The sequence below is a fragment of the Pseudophryne corroboree genome, chromosome 9 (genome assembly GCF_028390025.1).
Source record: "Pseudophryne corroboree isolate aPseCor3 chromosome 9, aPseCor3.hap2, whole genome shotgun sequence".
NCBI classification, from domain to species: Eukaryota; Metazoa; Chordata; class Amphibia; order Anura; family Myobatrachidae; genus Pseudophryne; species Pseudophryne corroboree.
In genome coordinates this window covers 56,600,190-56,620,273 of record NC_086452.1, presented here as the reverse complement: position 1 = coordinate 56,620,273, position 20,084 = coordinate 56,600,190, and the positions used below count along the sequence as shown (strand labels likewise).

Here is a 20,084-nt window from a genome sequence, read left to right as displayed (position 1 = left end):
GATGTTGTCTGACTGGATCAGCACCGGCTGGCGTTGAAGCAGGGGTCTTGCCTGACTTAGGGCATTGTAAAGGGCCCTTAGTTCCAGAATATTTATGTGTAGGGAAGTCTCCTGACTTGTCCATAGTCCTTGGAAGTTTCTTCCGTGTGTGACTGCCCCCCAACCTCGAAGGCTGGCATCCGTGGTCACCAGGATCCAGTCCTGTATGCCGAATCTGCGGCCCTCTAGAAGATGAGCACTCTGCAGCCACCACAACAGCGACACCCTGGTCCTTGGAGACAGGGTTATCAGCCGATGCATCAGAAGATGCGATCCGGACCACTTGTCCAACAGATCCCACTGAAAGATCCTTGCATGGAACCTTCCGAATGGAATTGCTTCGTAAGAAGCCACCATCTTTCCCAGGACTCGCGTGCAGTGGTGCACCGACACCTGTTTTGGTTTTAGGAGGTCTCTGACTAGAGATGACAACTCCTTGGCCTTCTCCTCCGGGAGAAACACTTTTTTCTGTTCTGTGTCCAGAACCATCCCCAGGAACAGTAGACGCGTTGTAGGAACCAGCTGCGACTTTGGAATATTCAGGATCCAGCCGTGCTGTTGTAGCACTTCCCGAGCTAGAGCTACACCGATCAACAACTGTTCCCTGGACCTCGCCTTTATAAGGAGATCGTCCAAGTACGGGATAATTAAAACTCCCTTTCTCCGAAGGAGTATCATCATTTCGGCCATTACCTTGGTAAATACCCGCGGTGCCGTGGACAGACCAAACGGCAACGTCTGGAATTGGTAATGACAATCCTGTACCACAAATCTGAGGTACTCCTGGTGAGGAGGTTAAATGGGGACATGCAGGTAAGCATCCTTGATGTCCAGTGATACCATGTAATCCCCCTCGTCCAGGCTTGCAATCACCGCCCTGAGCGATTCCATCTTGAACTTGAACCTTCTTATATAAGTGTTCAAGGATTTTAAATTTAAAATGTGTCTCACCGAACCGTCCGGTTTCGGCACCACAAACATTGTGGAATAGTAACCCCGTCCTTGTTGAAGGAGGGGTACCTTGATTATCACGTGCTGAGAATACAGCTTGTGAATCGCCTCCAGCACTGCCTCCCTGTCCGGGGGAGCTGTCGGCAAGGCAGATTTGAGGAAACGGCGAGGGGGAGACGTCTCGAATTCCAGCTTGTACCCCTGAGATACTATTTGTAGAATCCAGGGATCCACCCGTGAGCGAGCCCACTGGTCGCTGAAGTTCTTGAGACGGGCCCCCACCGTACCTGGCTCCACCTGTGGAGCCCCAGCGTCATGCGGTGGACTTAGAGGAAGCGGGGGAGGACTTTTGTTCCTGGGAACTGGCTGTATGTTGTAGCTTTTTCCCTCTACCTCTGCCTCTGGGCAGAAAGGATGCGCCTCTAACCCGCTTGCCTTTCTGGGGCCGAAAGGACTGTACCTGATAATACGGTGCTTTCTTTGGCTGTGAGGGAACATGGGGTAAAAATGCTGACTTCCCAGCTGTCGCTGTGGAAACGAGGTCCGAGAGACCATCCCCAAACAACTCCTCACCCTTGTAAGGCAAAACTTCCATGTGCCTTTTAGAATCAGCATCACCTGTCCACTGCCGAGTTCCTGGCAGAAATGGACATTGCGTTTATTTTAGATGCCAGTCGGCAATTATCCCTCTGTGCATCTCTCATGTATAAGACTGCGTCTTTAATATGCTCTATGGTTAGCAATATAGTGTCCCTGTCTAAGGTACAGAGAATCTGACCACGCAGCTGCAGCACTGCACATTCATGCTGAAGCAATAGCTGGTCTCAGTATAATGCCTGAGTGTGTATATACAGACTTCAGGATAGCCTCCTGCATTCTATCTGCAGGCTGAGACGGTAGTGCCACCTTCTTTGACAGACGTGTAAGCGCTTTATCCACCCTAGGGGATGTCTCCCAACGTGACCTATCCTCTGGCGGGAAAGGGTACGCCATTAGTAACCTTTTAGAAATTACCAGTTTCTTATCGGGGGAAACTCACGCTTCTTCACACATTTAGTTTATCAGATGGGGGAAAAACCACTGGAAGCTTTTTTCTCCCCAAACATAATACCCTTTTTTGTGGTACCTGGGGTAATATCAGAAATGTGCAACACATTTTTTATTGCCGTAATCATGTAACGGTGGCTCTATTGGAATGTACAGTAGTCTCATCGTCGTCGACACTGGAGTCAGTATCCGTGTCGACATCTGTGTCTGCCATCTGAGGTAGTGGGCGTTTTAGGGCCCCTGATGGCTTTTGAGACGCCTGGGCAGGCACGGGCTGAGAAGCCGGCTGTCCCACATCTGCTATGTCGTCAAACCTTTCATGTACGGAGTTGACACTGTCACGTAATTCCTTCCACATGTCCATCCACTCAGGTGTCGACCCCGCAGGGGGTGACATCACATTTATCGGCATCTGCTCCGCCTCCACATAAGCCTCCTCATCAAACATGTCGACACAGCCGTACCGACACACCGCACACACACAGGGAATGCTCTGACTGAGGACAGGACCACACAAAGTCCTTTGGGGAGACAGAGAGAGAGTATGCCAGCACACACCAGAGCGCTATATAATGCAGGGATTCACACTACCCACAGTGATTTTTCCCTTATAGCTGCTATAATACACAGATTTGCGCCTAAATTTAGTGCCCCCCCTCTCTTTTTAACCCTTTGAGCCTGAAAACTACAGGGGAGAGCCTGGGGAGCTGTCTTCCAGCTGCACTGTGAAGAGAAAATGGCGCCAGTGTGCTGAGGGAGATAGCCCCGCCCCTTTTTCGGCAGACTTCTCCCGCTCTTATAATCATAATGTGGCAGGGGTATTTTACACATATATAGCTTATTAGGCTATATTATGTGTGATTTGCCACTCTTAAGGTACTCTAATTGCTGCCCAGGGCGCCCCCCCCCCAGCGCCCTGCACCCATCAGTGACCGGAGTATGTGGTGTGCACAGGGAGCAATGGCCACAGCTGCAGTGCTGTGCGCTACCTTAATGAAGACCTGAGTCTTCTGCCGCCGATTTCCTGGACGTTCTTCTTGCTTCTGGCTCTGCAAGGGGGGCGGCGGCGCGGCTCCGGGACCGGACGACCGAGGCTGGGCCTGTGTTCGATCCCTCTGGAGCTAATGGTGTCCAGTAGCCTAAGAAGCCCAAGCTAGCTGCAAGCAGGTAGGTCCGCTTCTCTCCCCTAAGTCCCTCGTAGCAGTGAGTCTGTTGCCAGCAGATCTCACTGAAAATAAAAAACCTAAAATATACTTTCTTTTCTAGCTCAGGAGAGCCCCTAGTGTGCATCCAGCTCAGCCGGGCACAAAATTCTAACTGAGGTCTGGAGGAGGGTCATAGAGGGAGGAGCCAGTGCACACCAGGTAGTCCTAAAGCTTTCTTTAGTTGTGCCCAGTCTCCTGCGGAGCCGCTATTCCCCATGGTCCTTACGGAGTTCCCAGCATCCACTAGGACGTCAGAGAAATGTGCAGTTGGTGGGTATGTGATAGCAGGCATAGGCCTTGGTGGAAATAGTGCAGCCACTCCTAGCTTCGGTCATCTCTGCTATAGCGGTAATTCTGCAACCCATTCCCTCATATTTGTCACTGGTCCTTCTGCTCGCATTCCCCTCACATGGAGCGCACATCATATACAGTATGTGATAGTAATATCCTTACAGAGCTATCAGAGCCCTGGTAGGAATGGATATGTGGAACGATGTCACTTTGGCATGTGCTGTTACTGCTTCTTCGTGTTATACTGATCATGTCATGATGTAGAACTGCAGTAACTGTATGCAGAAGACCAGTATGTGATGTGCTTCAATGCGACAAGGAATTCTCAGTCTATTTGTTCCTGGAAAAACATAGAAATGGGATCTGGGTGCACTTTGAGAAAAGGTGTCGCCTTCATAATAAGTTACACCAGCGCTCGGGAACAACCATAAACAGTATGAGGAGTCCAGGGCTAGGCGCAGTGTACTGGAAACACGGGAGGTAATTATAGTAATAGGAGGAGTTTGTTTTTATTTAATTAGAGGCCAAACAGTGCAAAACATTTAATTAGCTGACTTGGACCTTTACAAAAAATATCTGTTTGGGGATTTCCGCTTTGGAATTAGATGTCTGGTAGTTACCACACAGCCGGAGAGTAAGAAGTCTATGGCCCGGTGGCAGGCTTGGTGTTCCTGTAAGTGTACTTACAAAAATGTATCTGTGTTTGGAATCTTTTTGCTTGCAGAGAGCGTGGGAGGTGAGCGCTGCCAGCTGTTTGCTATCGCTGCATCAGTACCGATCGCATAATACTGATCTGTCCGAGGAGCAGATCCTCCATTCGCTGCTTTGTGAAATGATTTCATCACTTATTTACATGTCCCTGCTTTTTATTATTCCAGCCAAGCTAACGGCTATAAAAGCTGCCTACGTGCTTTCTCATGCAGCCTGGTATTTTCATAGATCGCTGTGATGAATTAGAATGAATGCAGCGTCCTTCCCAGAGGCACGGAGAAATCTTCATACATCACGCAGGAGAGTCCGGTGACAGCATCACACCGTCCTGGTCTGGCCGTCATATCTCGCCTGCACTTTCCCCAAACCCACCCCGTTCCCATGTCTATCCATCTCGGCAAGCAGGACATAGGTCGCTGACCCCGGGCCTCTGTTCACTTTGTCAGATTAAAAATCAAAAGGAAAAGTTTCATTAATTACTCCTCTCTGCCCTGATTAAGTCGGCAGTCTGCAGCATTAGCCAAGAAACACACTACATAGTAATAATCCGAGGCTGAAATGCTCCAGATGCCTCAGCAACGTGCCGGATAGTGGCAGCGCAAAAGAACACAGCTCATTTATCTTATGGTAATCGTCATGTCTGCGGGAAACTGACACGAAAATGATACGAATCAAAATGCTACTTAGATATACTTCTATGCCAAACTGCTAAAATCGGGTGACCTGTGCTGCGTGCAGTATCTGATCCTCAGAGTAATTAGCAGCCTCGTTATGGAACCTTGCGCTAATGTTGTTGTTCCCGACACTGTCCTCTCCTATAGCACATGTACGATGAGAGTATTCCGCCTATATTACAGGATGACTGATCAATTTAAAACCACAAGTCTACAGAAAAAAAAGGTTAATTGGAATTTATTACAGTTGCTGTTGTAAATCCAACGGTCAAAGCCGCCAAGCTGCAGTGGCTTTCAAAATCCTGTTAGTTAATCTACCCCTAGTGTCACCGCAGCAGTAGGGCAGGTGCAGGGCACATCGCCCTAATGTAAGGCACTATGGAATATGTAACTGCCATGTAGATAGCACAAATGATGAGTGCAATTAGCTGTGATGAGGGGCAGATTGGCCATAGGGCTTACCAGGAAGATTCCCGGTAGGCCGACATGGCTACACGGTATGTTATACCTCTCGTGCTGCCCATATCAGGCCACTTCTACCAAATTTTACAGGGACACTTTTAGTTCCCAACCCGCCACTGGTCTCAGACACAACTGCAGTAAAAGACGCAAGGAAGGCCGCAACTGCGTACAATCAGGCCCTGTGAGGAGCGATCACACCCACCTCAAAAGATCTCACCCCCTCATCAGACCGCACCCACATTCCATAAATTTCCCAGGCTGGTTTTCCATCCCAGTTCCCCCCTGGCTATGAGATTTTACCCATGTGGCTGGGGTCCCGCTCTGATGATATCAGACAATGAGGGCTCTATTAAACAACCCATCTTCTCAAACAACCCTTCTCGGCAGACCAGGTCCCATGCAATTCATCTTTATTGCTCATCTAGGTCTCTTAGTTGCAATGTGATGCAAAAAAATCGCTTCACGAGACTGCACTAATATATTTGAAATATGACACTTGTATATCTTTGTGCGAATGAGTCTGAATTTGCTACGATGGAGTGGTGGCAGCTTTTTCTCATGCCAACTTCCGTTGTGTTTCATCTGCGACTTTGTACAGATTTAAAACTAATTCCTGTGAAGTTAAAGTGGCAGCCCGGCGTCTGGTACAGACTGAGGGGTGTTTCCCTGTATCTGCTGTGCAAATAAGAGGCAAAGTTAAAGAAAAAGTCGGTAAGGTACATCGCTCAGCACGGCTGTCTCGCGCGCTGCAAGGCGTATTGAGGCTAGGTGTATGAGGAGGACACATCTGTAGTAGCGATCCCCCACTTTCCCTCCGTCCCTGCGGACTCTACGGCGATGACAGCTAAACCTGATTTATTAAGCAGCAATGCAATGCATCCCCGCGGAGAGGGCAGTAGCCTGGATTTGGTAGGGTCATACAGGATAATTAGGGCTAAGCTAGCCTCAGAGGGTCTGATACGCAAAATAAGAAATCATGAGGTATATTTACTAAAGTGTGAGTTTTTTTAGAAGTGGAGATTGCAGATATTATCTTCTAGATTCCAGAAGGTGCCAGATGAATAAGTAGAATCTGATTGGTTGCTATTGGCAACATCTCCACTTCCACAAAAAAAACCCTTATTCTTTAGTAAATTTACCCTCATGTTTGGTCAGCACAGCACGTCTAATGTCTGAAACGTAATACAACAAGGCAGGAGGGGATAGGCCAAGGTCCGATACACAATAAGGCAGGAAAAGCAAACAACTGGGGCAGAGACTCAATAATCTTGCAGTTCCGTAACCGCGTTGCTGGGTAACTATAGCGACTGAGGCATTTGGTTTGATAAAAGCACCATTAATAACTTTTTGCCCTGCCTGCAGCCACCCACTGGGCACACGTATCGCCTGTGTCACTGCCTGGGTGCTGAGCAAGAGGAAACATGGCAGCCATACACTCGGACTGGCTTTGAGAACGTGTGAGATTTTGTGTTGATCTGTAGACACCGTTGTGACCAGTGCTGGTGGTCTGTGAGAGATTACATGTAATAGTAACCCTGCTCTTACAAGACATTGCTGGGCTTCTGCTTCTATAAAAGACCACAACATAGACATTTCAGAACATCTCGGCGATAATGTAAAAAGTGAGAACGGAACCTTTTAATCACCAGAGTGAATTCCCAAACGTACCACTTTCTCCTTGTAAACAATGTATTTCAGCCATTTGAAATCTTGCCACTTAAATCCGGCCAAGACAAAAAGGGAATCTTTCTCATATTGTTCAAGCTTTTGGATGGCTCCTTCCGGATATGTTATTCTCAGTGTTGTCTTACTCCCCACGTCCTTCTCAAAACCTTTCACCGGTGCAGAATTCAATCTGGACACATAACAAGAGGGAAAACATTTATTATGGGTGGCGGTTTGTAAACGTTTATTTCATCACGGAGAGACCTCTCTCTCTTACCTGACAACCACCTCGTACTTGTCGATTTTAGATCCCAGGGACTTGTTTGCGAGCACCCCTCCGTTCCCTACAATGATACATCGCCGGCACTGCAAACTGGGTGGAAACATACGCAATTCAGACAAGCATATAAATCGCCACATTTTTATGTTTCGGCGGTGATGGTTACTGTAGCAACAAACAGGCAAACAGCTACAAGTAACAGGAAATGTAATCCAAGTTATCTGCGTGGCACTCTCGGTAATAGTTACATGTAATAAGCAGTGATAAAAGTGGAGAAGTGAGCCAGTGGAGAAGTTGCCCATAGCAACCAATCAGCTGCTCTGTATACTTTTATATTATGCAAATTATAAATGTTACGTCAATGCTGATTGGTTGCCATGGCAACTTCTCCACTGGCTCATTTCTCCACTTTTATCACTGCATAGTACATGTTCCCCACAGTCTGTGTACTTGCACAGATTATTTCTGCACATCTTACGAGCCCATGTTTGTGATTAGAAATGTATATACACATCTGTGTAGATCAGACACCAACGATACATACTGTAAATGTTAAACATTATCGTAAGTGCATTCATGAAACTGCTATTATCTTAATGGAAAAAAGGTCACTCCTAGACCAAGTGATATATATATATAGGATGCAGCTGTTTATGTTGGGAACACCTGGAAACTCTGCTCGCTCGGAGCCGCAGTCCGCGCAGCCACACGATGAATGTGAGAAGAGCTGCGTATAGGCAGATAACTGCAGTGTATATATTGCTACAGCCCCCCGCCTACATAAATAAATAGGGAACTGTAATAAATGACGGCTACAGAGAGACATGTTTAATGAAATCCTATGGGCAGGAAGTGTTACTATAACCATCTAAGTGTTAAAATCCACATTCATCTCACAACTACACTAGTAGGAACCCTGTTGCTATAGCTGTTTTAGAGCTACAAGTCCCAGCAAGCCTTGCCAGTCACATTCTGAGGTTTTAAATTGAGCAGATATTACAATAAGAGAGCAGCCTCTTACAACTACAATGTGTTCTACTAAAACCACAAAACGAGTTCTGAATCATTTCTGTGGTTGTATAATGAAGGTAGAACTGAGGATATTGCTAATGGTTTATCCCGTAGACATATAATGCCCCATTAAGATGTCACATAGAGACTGGCACCTTACACCAGCGATGTGTATGTTTTACCTGTCCAGCGACGCCGTCAGACGATATTCTTTTGTAGCCGACAAGATGGCTTTGATCACGTTATCTGTGCAATAGAAACAGCATAATGTGAGACGCAGTCAGGGGACAGGTTACAGTGATGTGCAAATACAATCTTCTAAGATTACTTCTCAATGAAATCTGTCTACACCTGTGTAGATTGTGAGCTCCCTGGCACCGGGGAGCCTGTTATTCCTGGAATTCTCATCATTTAACTCTTTGTATTTATGGGAGCCTGCGGATATTATTTCTGTAAAATGCTTCTGAGACATGAAAAGTGATGTCAATAAATTGAGAGGTCGCGAACGTACATAAGACACCAGAATTCCACATTCTCCAAACAATGCAGATAGCGTATGAGGAACAGGTAGGAGGTGAGACTCGCTGGGTGTGCACATTATCTGTCTTATAATACTGTACCCTGACCACTATATGTTAAACAACAAAGACAAACTGGCACACGCTATGTGAAACTGCAGAGTGCCAAATCCCCGTGGGCACAGCCTCGGACTACAGGAGAAGGACACCCTGGAAGGAGTATGAATCTGAATCCAGTATGTGCCATTTGCATACAGCATGCGCCGATGGAGCACAATTTGCTTTGGTGCTTATATTAGGGTTTACTGCAGGTTTAGGGCTCATCCAGTATTCTCTATATTGGGTGGTCTGGTATCGAGGAGGCTCCATTGTTTTCTATTTCACAAATCCCCTTTAAGAACAACATATTTTCCAGACGGAAGAATCCTATTTTGGATGTTGTGTTATTTTACTAAGGCCGCGATTTATCAAGCCTTGGAGAGGGATAAATAGCACGGTGATAAAGTACCAACCAATCGGCTCCTAACTGCCATGTTACAGGATGTGTTTGAAAAATGACAGGAGCTGATTGGTTGGCACTTTATCACCATGCAATTTATCACTCTACAAGGCTTGATAAATCTGGCCCTAAATGTGAATTCTGTTCTTTGGGACATCTGCTCATGTCATACTTGCCTACTCTCCCGGAAGCTGCGGGAGGCTCCCGTTTTTGGGGGTAGCCCCCCACACCCCAGGAAGAGTAGGCTGGTCTCCCGCATCCTGCTCGGACCCTAGTGATTAGGGCAGGATGGAGAGATACTCTCCCGTATTCGCGGGTCCGTCAGGTGGGGAAGGGGTTAAAATGAAGCAAATTGATGATGTCACAGTTCGGCCCCGCCCCCCGAAGTCTCCTGCAGGCAAGTTTGGCTCATGTACTGTAGATAGTGAATGACTGAAATGTGTGGAATAAATGCTTGGAAAGTACTATGTAAGTGCTGACCCTGTGTATCCTGCAGCACCCTACGCCTGCTACGCATGCATCGCTGATAGATTGAGGATGTACCAGAAGATGAAACATAACACTTTTTTAGCAACAAGGTCAAGACTGCTAAAGAAAAGAAACGTTTAAGGAAACAATTATTAAAAATCAGTGTGTGATGCACAGCCAGATGCTGTAATTCAGAGCTTCCCAAACGCTGTCATTACAAGCCAGGTATTAAGGATATCCATGCTTGAGTCCAGATGGTTAAATCAAACTGACTGAGGTACAGTACTAATTAAGTCACCTGTGCCCAAGTATGGCTATCCTTACTGTCACTTTCTTGACATTTAGGGTCATTTGTGACTTCTCCCCACCCCCACTCCCAAAACACCATAGTGACTGTATGTGGTACAGTGATTAGCAAAGCCACCCAGGGCGCTATCTATTTGAGTTTGTATGTTCTCCCGTTTGCGTGGGTCTCCTCCGGTTGCCCCGGTTTCCTCCCACAGGGCCTGATTCATATTGTTAAGTAAAACAAAAAAGCACCCGACTGGGCAAAACCACGCTACACTGCAGGTGGGGCAGACGTAACATGTGCAAAGAGATTTCAATTTGGGTAAGTTGTGTTCAAACTGAAATCATAACTGCAGTGTCAAAATAAAGCTGTGTAACATTTGTGGGCTACAGGCAAAAGCAGACAGTATTTACCCTGCACAGAAAAAATATAAATGTTTTTGCTCCCCTTGCATGGCAGCACGGTTCGTTCCAGACACAGTTACTTACAAACATGAATCAGGCACATAGACCTTAAACATACTGGGAAGTTAATTGGCTGCTTTTGTGAGTGATTATAATATTTCTCCTCAGAGTGGATCACATACTGCCTATTTATTATCCAGACCTATTGTCTTACAGGGGGATAGGGGTTGGATATACAGTAATATGCCGGCGTTCAGAACACCGACTGCAGCATCCCGATGATTAGAATCCTGACAGGGATTACCTTCCCCCTCTGGCCCCCTAACCCTCCCGGTGGTGCCTAAACCTAACCCCCCCACACACACACCTTCCCGCAGCCTAACCCTCCCCCTACCCGCTATGTAACCCTAACTTCCCCCTGGGGAGTGCCTAAACCCAACCATACTACCTTGCACCCCTGAACCATACTATCTTTTAGCCATTCACTTTGTCTTTGCTGATAAATAAATAAGAACACCTGAGAGATGCCGTCTGCAGGGAGATGCCCATTTATCACCCTGCAGCCTTAGGGGTCTGTCACACAGCACAGCTGCTCCTTCTGTCTGAGCACTGCAGGCAGCACAGACCCTGGTTCCTTGTCACATTACAGCAGGCACAGTCAGAGTGTATCTGCAGCAATGTAACAGGAATCTGGAGGCAGGTATACACTGGGCACATAAACTGCTTGTGTGACACCAGCGTTAGGCACAGCTGAGACACAGTAGGTACACACTGGGCATGGAAAGTGCTTGTGTGACACAAGCATTAGGCACAGACCAGACGCAGTAGGTACACACTGTGCGCAGACAGTGCTTGTGAGACACTACCGTTAGACACAGACAAGACACAGCAGGTACACACTGGGAATGGAAAGTGCTTGTGTGACACCAGCGTTAGGCACAGGCAAGACATAACAGGTACACACTGGGCACAGAAAGTGCTTGTGTGACACTACCGTTAGACACAGACAAGACACAGCAGGTACACACTGGGAATGGAAAGTGCTTGTGTGACACCAGCGTTAGACACAGACAAGACACAGCAGGTACACACTGGGCATGGAAAGTGCTTGTGTGACACCAGCGTTAGGCACAGACAAGACACAGAAGGTACACACTGGGCATGGAAAGTGCTTTTGTGACACCAGCGTTAGGCACAGACCAGACGCAGTAGGTACACACTGGGCACAGAAAGTGCTTGTGTGACACTACCGTTAGACACAGACAAGACACAGCAGGTACACACTGGGCATGGAAAGTGCTTGTGTGACACCAGCGTTAGGCACAGACAAGACACAGCAGGTACACACTGGGCATGGAAAGTGCTTTTGTGACACCAGCGTTAGGCACAGACCAGACGCAGTAGGTACACACTGGGCACAGAAAGTGCTTGTGTGACACTACCGTTAGACACAGACAAGACACAGCAGGTACACACTGGGCATGGAAAGTGCTTGTGTGACACCAGCGTTAGACACAGACAAGACACAGTAGGTACACACTGTGCATGGAAAGTGCTTGTGTGACACCAGCGTTAGGCATAGGCAAGACATAACAGGTACACACTGGGCACAGAAAGTGCTTGTGTGACACAAGCATTAGGCACAGACCAGACGCAGTAGGTACACACTGTGCGCAGACAGTGCTTGTGAGACACTACCGTTAGACACAGACAAGACACAGCAGGTACACACTGGGCATGGAAAGTGCTTGTGTGACACCAGCATTAGGCACAGACAAGACACAGAAGGTACACACTGGGAATGGAAAGTGCTTTTGTGACACCAGCGTTAGGCACAGACCAGACGCAGTAGGTACACACTGGGCACAGAAAGTGCTTGTGTGACACCAGCGTTAGACACAGACAAGACACAGCAGGTACACACTGGGCATGGAAAGTGCTTGTGTGACACCAGCGTTAGGCACAGACAAGACACAGAAGGTACACACTGGGCATGGAAAGTGCTTTTGTGACACCAGCGTTAGGCACAGACCAGACGCAGTAGGTACACACTGGGCACAGAAAGTGCTTGTGTGACACCAGCGTTAGACACAGACAAGACACAGCAGGTACACACTGGGCATGGAAAGTGCTTGTGTGACACCAGCGTTAGGCACAGACAAGACACAGAAGGTACACACTGGGCATGGAAAGTGCTTTTGTGACACCAGCGTTAGGCACAGACCAGACGCAGTAGGTACACACTGGGCACAGAAAGTGCTTGTGTGACACTACCGTTAGACACAGACAAGACACAGCAGGTACACACTGGGCATGGAAAGTGCTTGTGTGACACCAGCGTTAGGCACAGACAAGACACAGCAGGTACACACTGGGCATGGAAAGTGCTTTTGTGACACCAGCGTTAGGCACAGACCAGACGCAGTAGGTACACACTGGGCACAGAAAGTGCTTGTGTGACACTACCGTTAGACACAGACAAGACACAGCAGGTACACACTGGGCATGGAAAGTGCTTGTGTGACACCAGCGTTAGGCACAGACAAGACACAGCAGGTACACACTGGGAATGGAAAGTGCTTTTGTGACACCAGTGTTAGGCACAGACCAGACGCAGTAGGTACACACTGGGCGCAGAAAGTGCTTGTGTGACACCAGCGTTAGGCATAGACAAGACACAGCAGGTACACACTGGGCATGGAAAGTGCTTGTGTGACACCAGCGTTAGGTACAGACCAGACACAGTAGGTACACACTGGGCGCAGAAAGTGCTTGTGTGACACCAGCGTTAAACACAGACAAGACACAGCAGGTACACACTGGGCGCAGACAGTGCTTGTGTGACACCAGCGTTAGGTACAGACCAGACACAGTAGGTACACACTGGGCGCAGAAAGTGCTTGTGTGACACCAGCGTTAAACACAGACAAGACACAGCAGGTACACACTGGGCGCAGACAGTGCTGGTGTGACACCAGCGTTAGGCACAGACCAGACACAGTAGGTACACACTGTGCGCAGAAAGTGCTTGTGTGACACCACCACTAGGCACAGACAAGACACAGCAGGTACACACTGTGCACAGACAGTGCTTGTGTGACACCATCGTTAAACACAGACAAGACACAGCAGGTACACACTGTGCGCAGACAGTGCTTGTGTGACACCAGTGTTAAACACAGACAAGACACAGCAGGTACACACTGTGCGCAGACAGTGCTTGTGTGACACCAGTGTTAAACACAGACAAGACACAGCAGGTACACACTGTGCGCAGACAGTGCTTGTGAGACACTACCGTTAGGCACAGACAAGACACAGCAGGTACACACTGTGCGCAGACAGTGCTTGTGTGACACCAGCGTTAGGCACAGACAAGACACAGCAGGTACACACTGTGCGCAGACAGTGCTTGTGAGACACTACCGTTAGGCACAGACAAGACACAGTAGGTACACACTGGGCGCAGACAGTGCTTGTGTGACACCAGTGTTAAACACAGACAAGACACAGCAGGTATATGCTGGGCACAGAAAGTGCTTGTAAGAAGTTGCTGTGTGAACCAGGGGGTACCTCCTTAGGGGATCGGTGTCCACAAGTCTTGTTACCAGATCAACAGTTTCTATAGCTTGAGGATTTCAACCACAGACCTAATCCAGGGCCGTCTTAACAGCATAGTAGGCCTTCGGCATAGCAATGTACTGGGGCCCCTACCTACCCATTCACAGGAATAAATTTAAATAATCATAACATGCCCCTCCTGCGGTCCCGCACCATCTCTCCACATGCTTCCATTCAATCAATGGCTGTAAGCACTCTGATTGGTGGATAGTTCCAGCCATCCACCAATCAGCATGCTCACAGTCATTCACGGTCAGGCTGCAGGCTCAGAGGCAAGAATACTGCCCTCTGATTGGTGGATAGCTCTAGCCATGCACCAATCAGCATGCTGAAAGCCATTTGCTGTCTAGCTGCAGGCTGGGAGGCAAGTAGAGAATGCTGCACTCTGATTGTGTGTAATTCACAATCAGAGTGACCATACAACAGTCTCTACTTGTCTCCCAGCAAGCTCCAGAGGCACCAGGCCTGCTCAAAGGCCCCTAATCGGGGGATAAACAGCCAGTGAGTCGGCATTGTAGGGGGGATGTGTGACTGTCAGTATTATATTACATTATGTGCTCATGGTGATAGATCCATATATTATTATAGTCTAAGACTGATGTGTCGCACATTAACTTGAACTAAACTGTATACACATATATTCATACGACCGGCTATTGCTAGTGCGATACAGTAATAATACAACTTAGTGAGACAGTCTGGCCATTCTAGAACAGTATATACTGTAACTGGAACTACTTCATCTTTATGTAACAGCCATGTGACCAGCCTGATAGAGGAGCCCCTCGCGTTTTGGAGAGTGTCTCTTCTGTACTGCATTGAGCTGGAGGGATCCTGACTCATACAAGATGCAGACAATATGCCGTCCACATGTGCATCTGCCTCCAATCAGACCCACAAAAACATCCTTTATGGAAAGGCAAACACAACCATATACTGCACATGACAGGAGGACTTGTCAGAATTCCCCGATGCTACATAGCTGAGGAGTTATATGAAAGAAAAACAAATACTTGTAGCCGTCAGGCAGTGTCACAGTGTCACAGACACAGGAACGGACAGTTCTTTCATCTCCCATGTATTACATATATCCGACAATCCAATCCAGTTACTTATAATAAATGTTGTATCAGATTTATGATAAAGTTAGCACAGAATTTATAATGCTCATGTAATATTATGTATATTGTATACACTATGGGGGTAATTCCAAGTTGATCGCAGCAGGATTTTTGATAGCAATTGGGCAAAACCATGTGCACTGCAGGGGAGGCAGATGTAACATGTGCAGAGAGAGTTAGATTTGGGTGGGTTATTTTATTTCTGTGCAGGGTAAATACTGGCTGCTTTATTTTTACACTGCAAATTAGATTGCAGATTGAACACAGCCCACCCAAATCTAACTCTCTCTGCACATGTTATATCTGCCTCCCCTGCAGTGCACATGGTTTTGCCCAACTGCTAACAAAAATCCTGCTGCGATCAACTTGGAATTACCCCCTATATGCTAACTACAGTATCTCCTATATAATTGCCCAGATCTGTCACTCTGTGGCTAACGCTGGGCGCTGCTAGGAGCTCTCATTGGGTTAGTGGCAGGTCTATCACACACAGTCACACAGCTGATTGGGTGAGAAACGCCCTCCCACACAGGTTACATCCAATGGGAGGCTTTGCCCTTTGGCTGCTGTGTGTTCCCAGAGCAGGATTAACAATGGGGCTGATGGAGCTGCAGCTCCAGGCCCACACCCCAAAATAGGCCCACTGCATCTGCAGCAACATACCCTCCAACAATCTACACATAAAAATGGTTACACGTCTGAAAAGGGGGCGTGGCCACAGGTGCAGTCCCTTTTCCTATACTTTCATTGGAAGTTTGGAGAGCCAAAAATCGGTACAGACCATAAAAAAAGGTGCAGCTGGAGGGTATGCCACTGCATCTGCAGCATGTCTCTGCGCTGTAGATAGGGGAAAAAAAACCCTTTTACTGCAGCGTCCTATGGGGGTCATTGTGACCAGATCCCCCGCTGCCGTTCATTGCAGTGCAGCGATAAGGTCAGAACTGCACATGCGTCAGCACCGCAGTGCGCCGGCACATGGCTGACAGCCGACGGCTGTCGTTGCCTGGCGATCACCTCTGCCTGATTGACAGGCAGAGGCGGTCGCTGGGCGGGAGGGGGCGGCATGGCGGCGTTTGACCGCCGTTTTGTGGCCGCAGTCCGACCAACGCTGGCGCGGCCGAACTGTGAGGTGGGCGAGCCGTAGCGCCTGTGTGATGTCACACGCAGCCACTGCGACGCCGGCAGCAGCGAGCAACTCCCGCCCAGCCGCAGGAGCTGCGCTAGCTGGGAGTTACTCTTCAAGCACAAAAGCATTGCCGCTGTGCGATGCGTTTCTAATTGTGCAGGAGGGGGGTGGGGGCGGCCTGATATGCGGGAAGGACTAGCCCTTTGCTGGGCGTCCCCCCGCATGTCAGTGTAAGTGATCGTAGCTGTGCTAAATTTAGGACAGCTATGTTCAGGTCGGAATGACCCCCTATGTCCTGCTGCCAGTCTCCTGCCCCTCCGGCATCAACAATCCCCATTCCCAAGCCGTGGCGCACGTGGAACAAAAGCTGCTGCGGCCACCGGCATAGGTGTGTATGAAAGCGGCGCAGCGGAAGGCTTTCATAGCCCTCCCTGCGCCGCATACTCTCTGAGCCTCCTCTGCATGTGATGTCACAGAAGTGCCTCCCCGCCACAGCTGCGCACAGATCCCCAGAGGCCCTGACTCCGCAACACAGCACCTGGGCAGCCCACCTGGAAGCCCCGAGATGGTTAATGTAGCGGATAGAGAGGGTGATATCGCCGAGGGTAATGTCTGGACACTGACACTGCACAGCACTCTCACCTTTTACATTGATTCAGCGAGTCAGTCAGTTCTGCCAGCCAGTCACTATTGTTAGCACCAGTGTCCCAACGCGCCGCATTACAGGGAAGTATACGCACTAAATAAACTACAGCTCCCAGCAGCCCTTAGCGCCGAAGCATTCAGGCGCTAAGGGCTGCTGGGAGCTGTAGTTTATTTATTGAGTGCATCTTCTTCCCTGTAATGCTGTGCGTTGGGACACCAGGTGCTAACAATAGTGTTTGGCTGGTTGGCTGCTGTGCGAGGCTCCAGGAGAGCCACTGCCAAAGGGAGGACAGCAGCCTAGCTGCTTCCAGGAGGAGAAGCAGCACAAGCATTACCCGCCCCTCTCCCACTTGCAGTACCTCTGGGCCCCATCCGCGGCACCCGCACACCCCCCCTCCACCACTCACGGTGGCTCCAAACCCCCTCCCCCACCCGCAGAACCCCTGCACCCGCCCCTCCCCCACCACCGTAGCAGCCCCTCCCCCACCTGCGGCACCCCCCGCCCCCCTCCGCGTCTCCCCCACACCCACAGCACCTACTAGGTGATTCATCAGGTCCTGCATGCGCTGTTCACGCCGTTGCAAGGGGCTAAGACCCCTTTGTCCATGCAATATTTAACCACTCACAGAATTATGATTGGAGGTAATACTCCATATAATACAACTACTGCACGCCACAAGAGTGTGCAAGGGATAGGGGGTGTAGCCCCTCACGACGGTGTGAAGGGCGCGATGAATCACCTAGTATTCTATATATATATACTAATAAATATTTACACTTTATGGAGATGGCACTTAATGGACAATTAGAAATATATATATGAAACAGTGTAGCAATTTAGCTTTTTCATTTTCTCAGGATGTCTTTAGCCAGTCCGACAGGGGTATTAATAAAAGATAAATCTTATGTTGTGTCCTACACGATGTACATATAAAAGACTATCCATCAATCAGCAAAGTCTGTGTTCAGATGCTAGTAATTATATGTTCATTACTTATCTCAGTCCTGGTCTGAGTTCTATTTGTAGTTTGTTCTCATGTGTCCCGAGTTTCTTAGAGTGTAAGCTCATTGGGCAGGGTCATCTTTACCTTCAGTTTCATATCAGTGAATGTAATGTGTTTGTGACGTTATCTTCTCAATAGACAGTGCTGCGTAATAGGTTTCTCTTTATTAAACATGATTATTTACAAAGCGTAGAAAAGCCCCAGGTGCTCCGGGATTATAATCCCTGTTCTTGGCAATGGGCGACATGCACCTAAATTATTCTGCCAAACTATGCAGAGAAGGTAATTGCATATCAATAACTATTCAAGCAAGTGAGTCTGATCTGATGATGGCCCCACAAAGAATGACAGGGACAGATTAATGAAAGAAAGTGCCAACACTCGGTTACTGCTGCCCGGTACTGTACCGGTACTAACTTGATCCCAGCTACACACAGATCAATCAGATGAGGGAGATTATGAATCACTAGCGGGTAACCTGACCCAGGCAGCACTGATGAAATGAAGGCTCTGGACCTGCAACTAAATACACTGGAGCTACAGTATGCGGCAGGGCTGGGTGGTAGCTGGCAGGGGAAATGCAGGTGACAAACAGGAGATGTTCTGTGTTTGTTACAGTATTTGTGCACACATACAGTTTACAGTTCACGGGGGATTGTTACATTTTAATAGCGGTTTATAGTACTGTGCATAAGTCTTAAGGTGGGTACACACTAGAGCAATGGGGATTCGTTCCGCCATAGAAACAATAATTCCACACGGTTCATCCTCATCAGTTCATCATAACGACCTCAGAGCAGAGACTCGGTCAGTTGGTCAGCAGCTTTAACACTCGCTGGACAGTACTGCAGTCCTGCCATCTCTGTGATAACACTATACATCTGGATTGCCTTTTAGGATAGGGATTGGTTTGTGCAGGTCCATCCCAAAGGCCATGAACTGCTGACATAACCAGAGAGAGCAGCACCTATATATTCTGTATATTATACGCCGCACCTCTGTACGCAGAAGATCTGAGAAGATACAGTATACTAATGCCCCCCAGCCGCTGTCTTGTGTACAGGGATGCCCACCACCAGCATCTCAGATCGGTAGCGCCGTTGGACCTCTGGCTACTCAGACTGCAGTCGCAACTAATCCGCCGAGGCGAGGTATCTGCGTTTCTGTAGCCGTTACCTCCCACAAACGGTTCCTGTCTGTCCATCACACTGCGTCTATTGAGGTTTAAATCCTCTCTGCGACCGCCGTCTCTAAGTCATCGCTGCACATGTGCAGTGTGAGTCAGACCCAACTGCGAAGATACAGGCACTGCTTCCATCTCCGAACCAGGCCATTAGTACCATTCCCAAGTTCACCATAGTCAGGGTCTGGCCTTACCTACTGCAGATATGAGCAACAGTTCGGCCATGCCTGTTCAGTTCTGCAGGTAGAATTCTCAGGGATGCTTACATGGTCAGGTGTGCACTCTAGAACGCACTTGTCGGACACGTGAGCGCACTTGTGCATATACAAAACAGAAAACAAAGCTTGTTTTGACAGCTCGCAAAAGTGCCGAGGCCAGTGTTTCATTTCTAGGCAAGGAACTAATTTCCTCCTCGGGCAGCTGACTGATCTCTTCCCAGGAGTTGCTGCGTTCCAGTAATTTGTGTGTGAGTTTTGCATGGGAATCTGAGGGCTGGTATCTGGATGTTGATCCGGTTTGACCCTCGCAGCTGACTTTCCTAGGAGAGTTCTGGACGTGGATGTGTGCTTTGTGGATTTGCTATCACGTGTTTACTGTTTAGCAGGTGGATGAGTTCCACGCAGTTACTTTGCTCCTTCTCCTGGTGCCTGAAATCCTGGATTACCGTCAGAGGCGTTGCCATTATATACTGTATATGGTGATGAAGGATGATTCCATAAGTAGGTTACTGTCATTAGAACTTCTCCCTGGAATTGGTTTGAAGGGTTGACCGCCATAATCTATGTGAGTGAGGTTGAGCGTCTCTGCTCAAGTCCTCTCCTCCATAGTCAGCCTGTAGTCTTACATCGCTATTGGAGTTTGTCACTCCTC

The 20,084-nt window shown here is 48.3% G+C and overlaps 1 protein-coding gene across 9 annotated transcripts in view; it reads right to left on the bottom strand.

Annotated features, from left to right (window-relative positions):
* Positions 1-20,084, bottom strand: part of ST3GAL3 (ST3 beta-galactoside alpha-2,3-sialyltransferase 3) — an 810,547-nt gene that overhangs the window by 33,336 nt on the left and 757,127 nt on the right. For all 9 annotated transcript variants that reach the window (XM_063939361.1, XM_063939357.1, XM_063939363.1 and 6 more), the window contains 3 exons: positions 8,519-8,582; positions 7,323-7,418; positions 7,049-7,235 (listed from right to left, as the gene is read on the bottom strand). In XM_063939361.1, the coding sequence (XP_063795431.1) occupies positions 7,049-7,235; positions 7,323-7,418; positions 8,519-8,582 (347 nt within the window). The remainder of the gene's footprint in view (positions 1-7,048; positions 7,236-7,322; positions 7,419-8,518; positions 8,583-20,084) is intronic.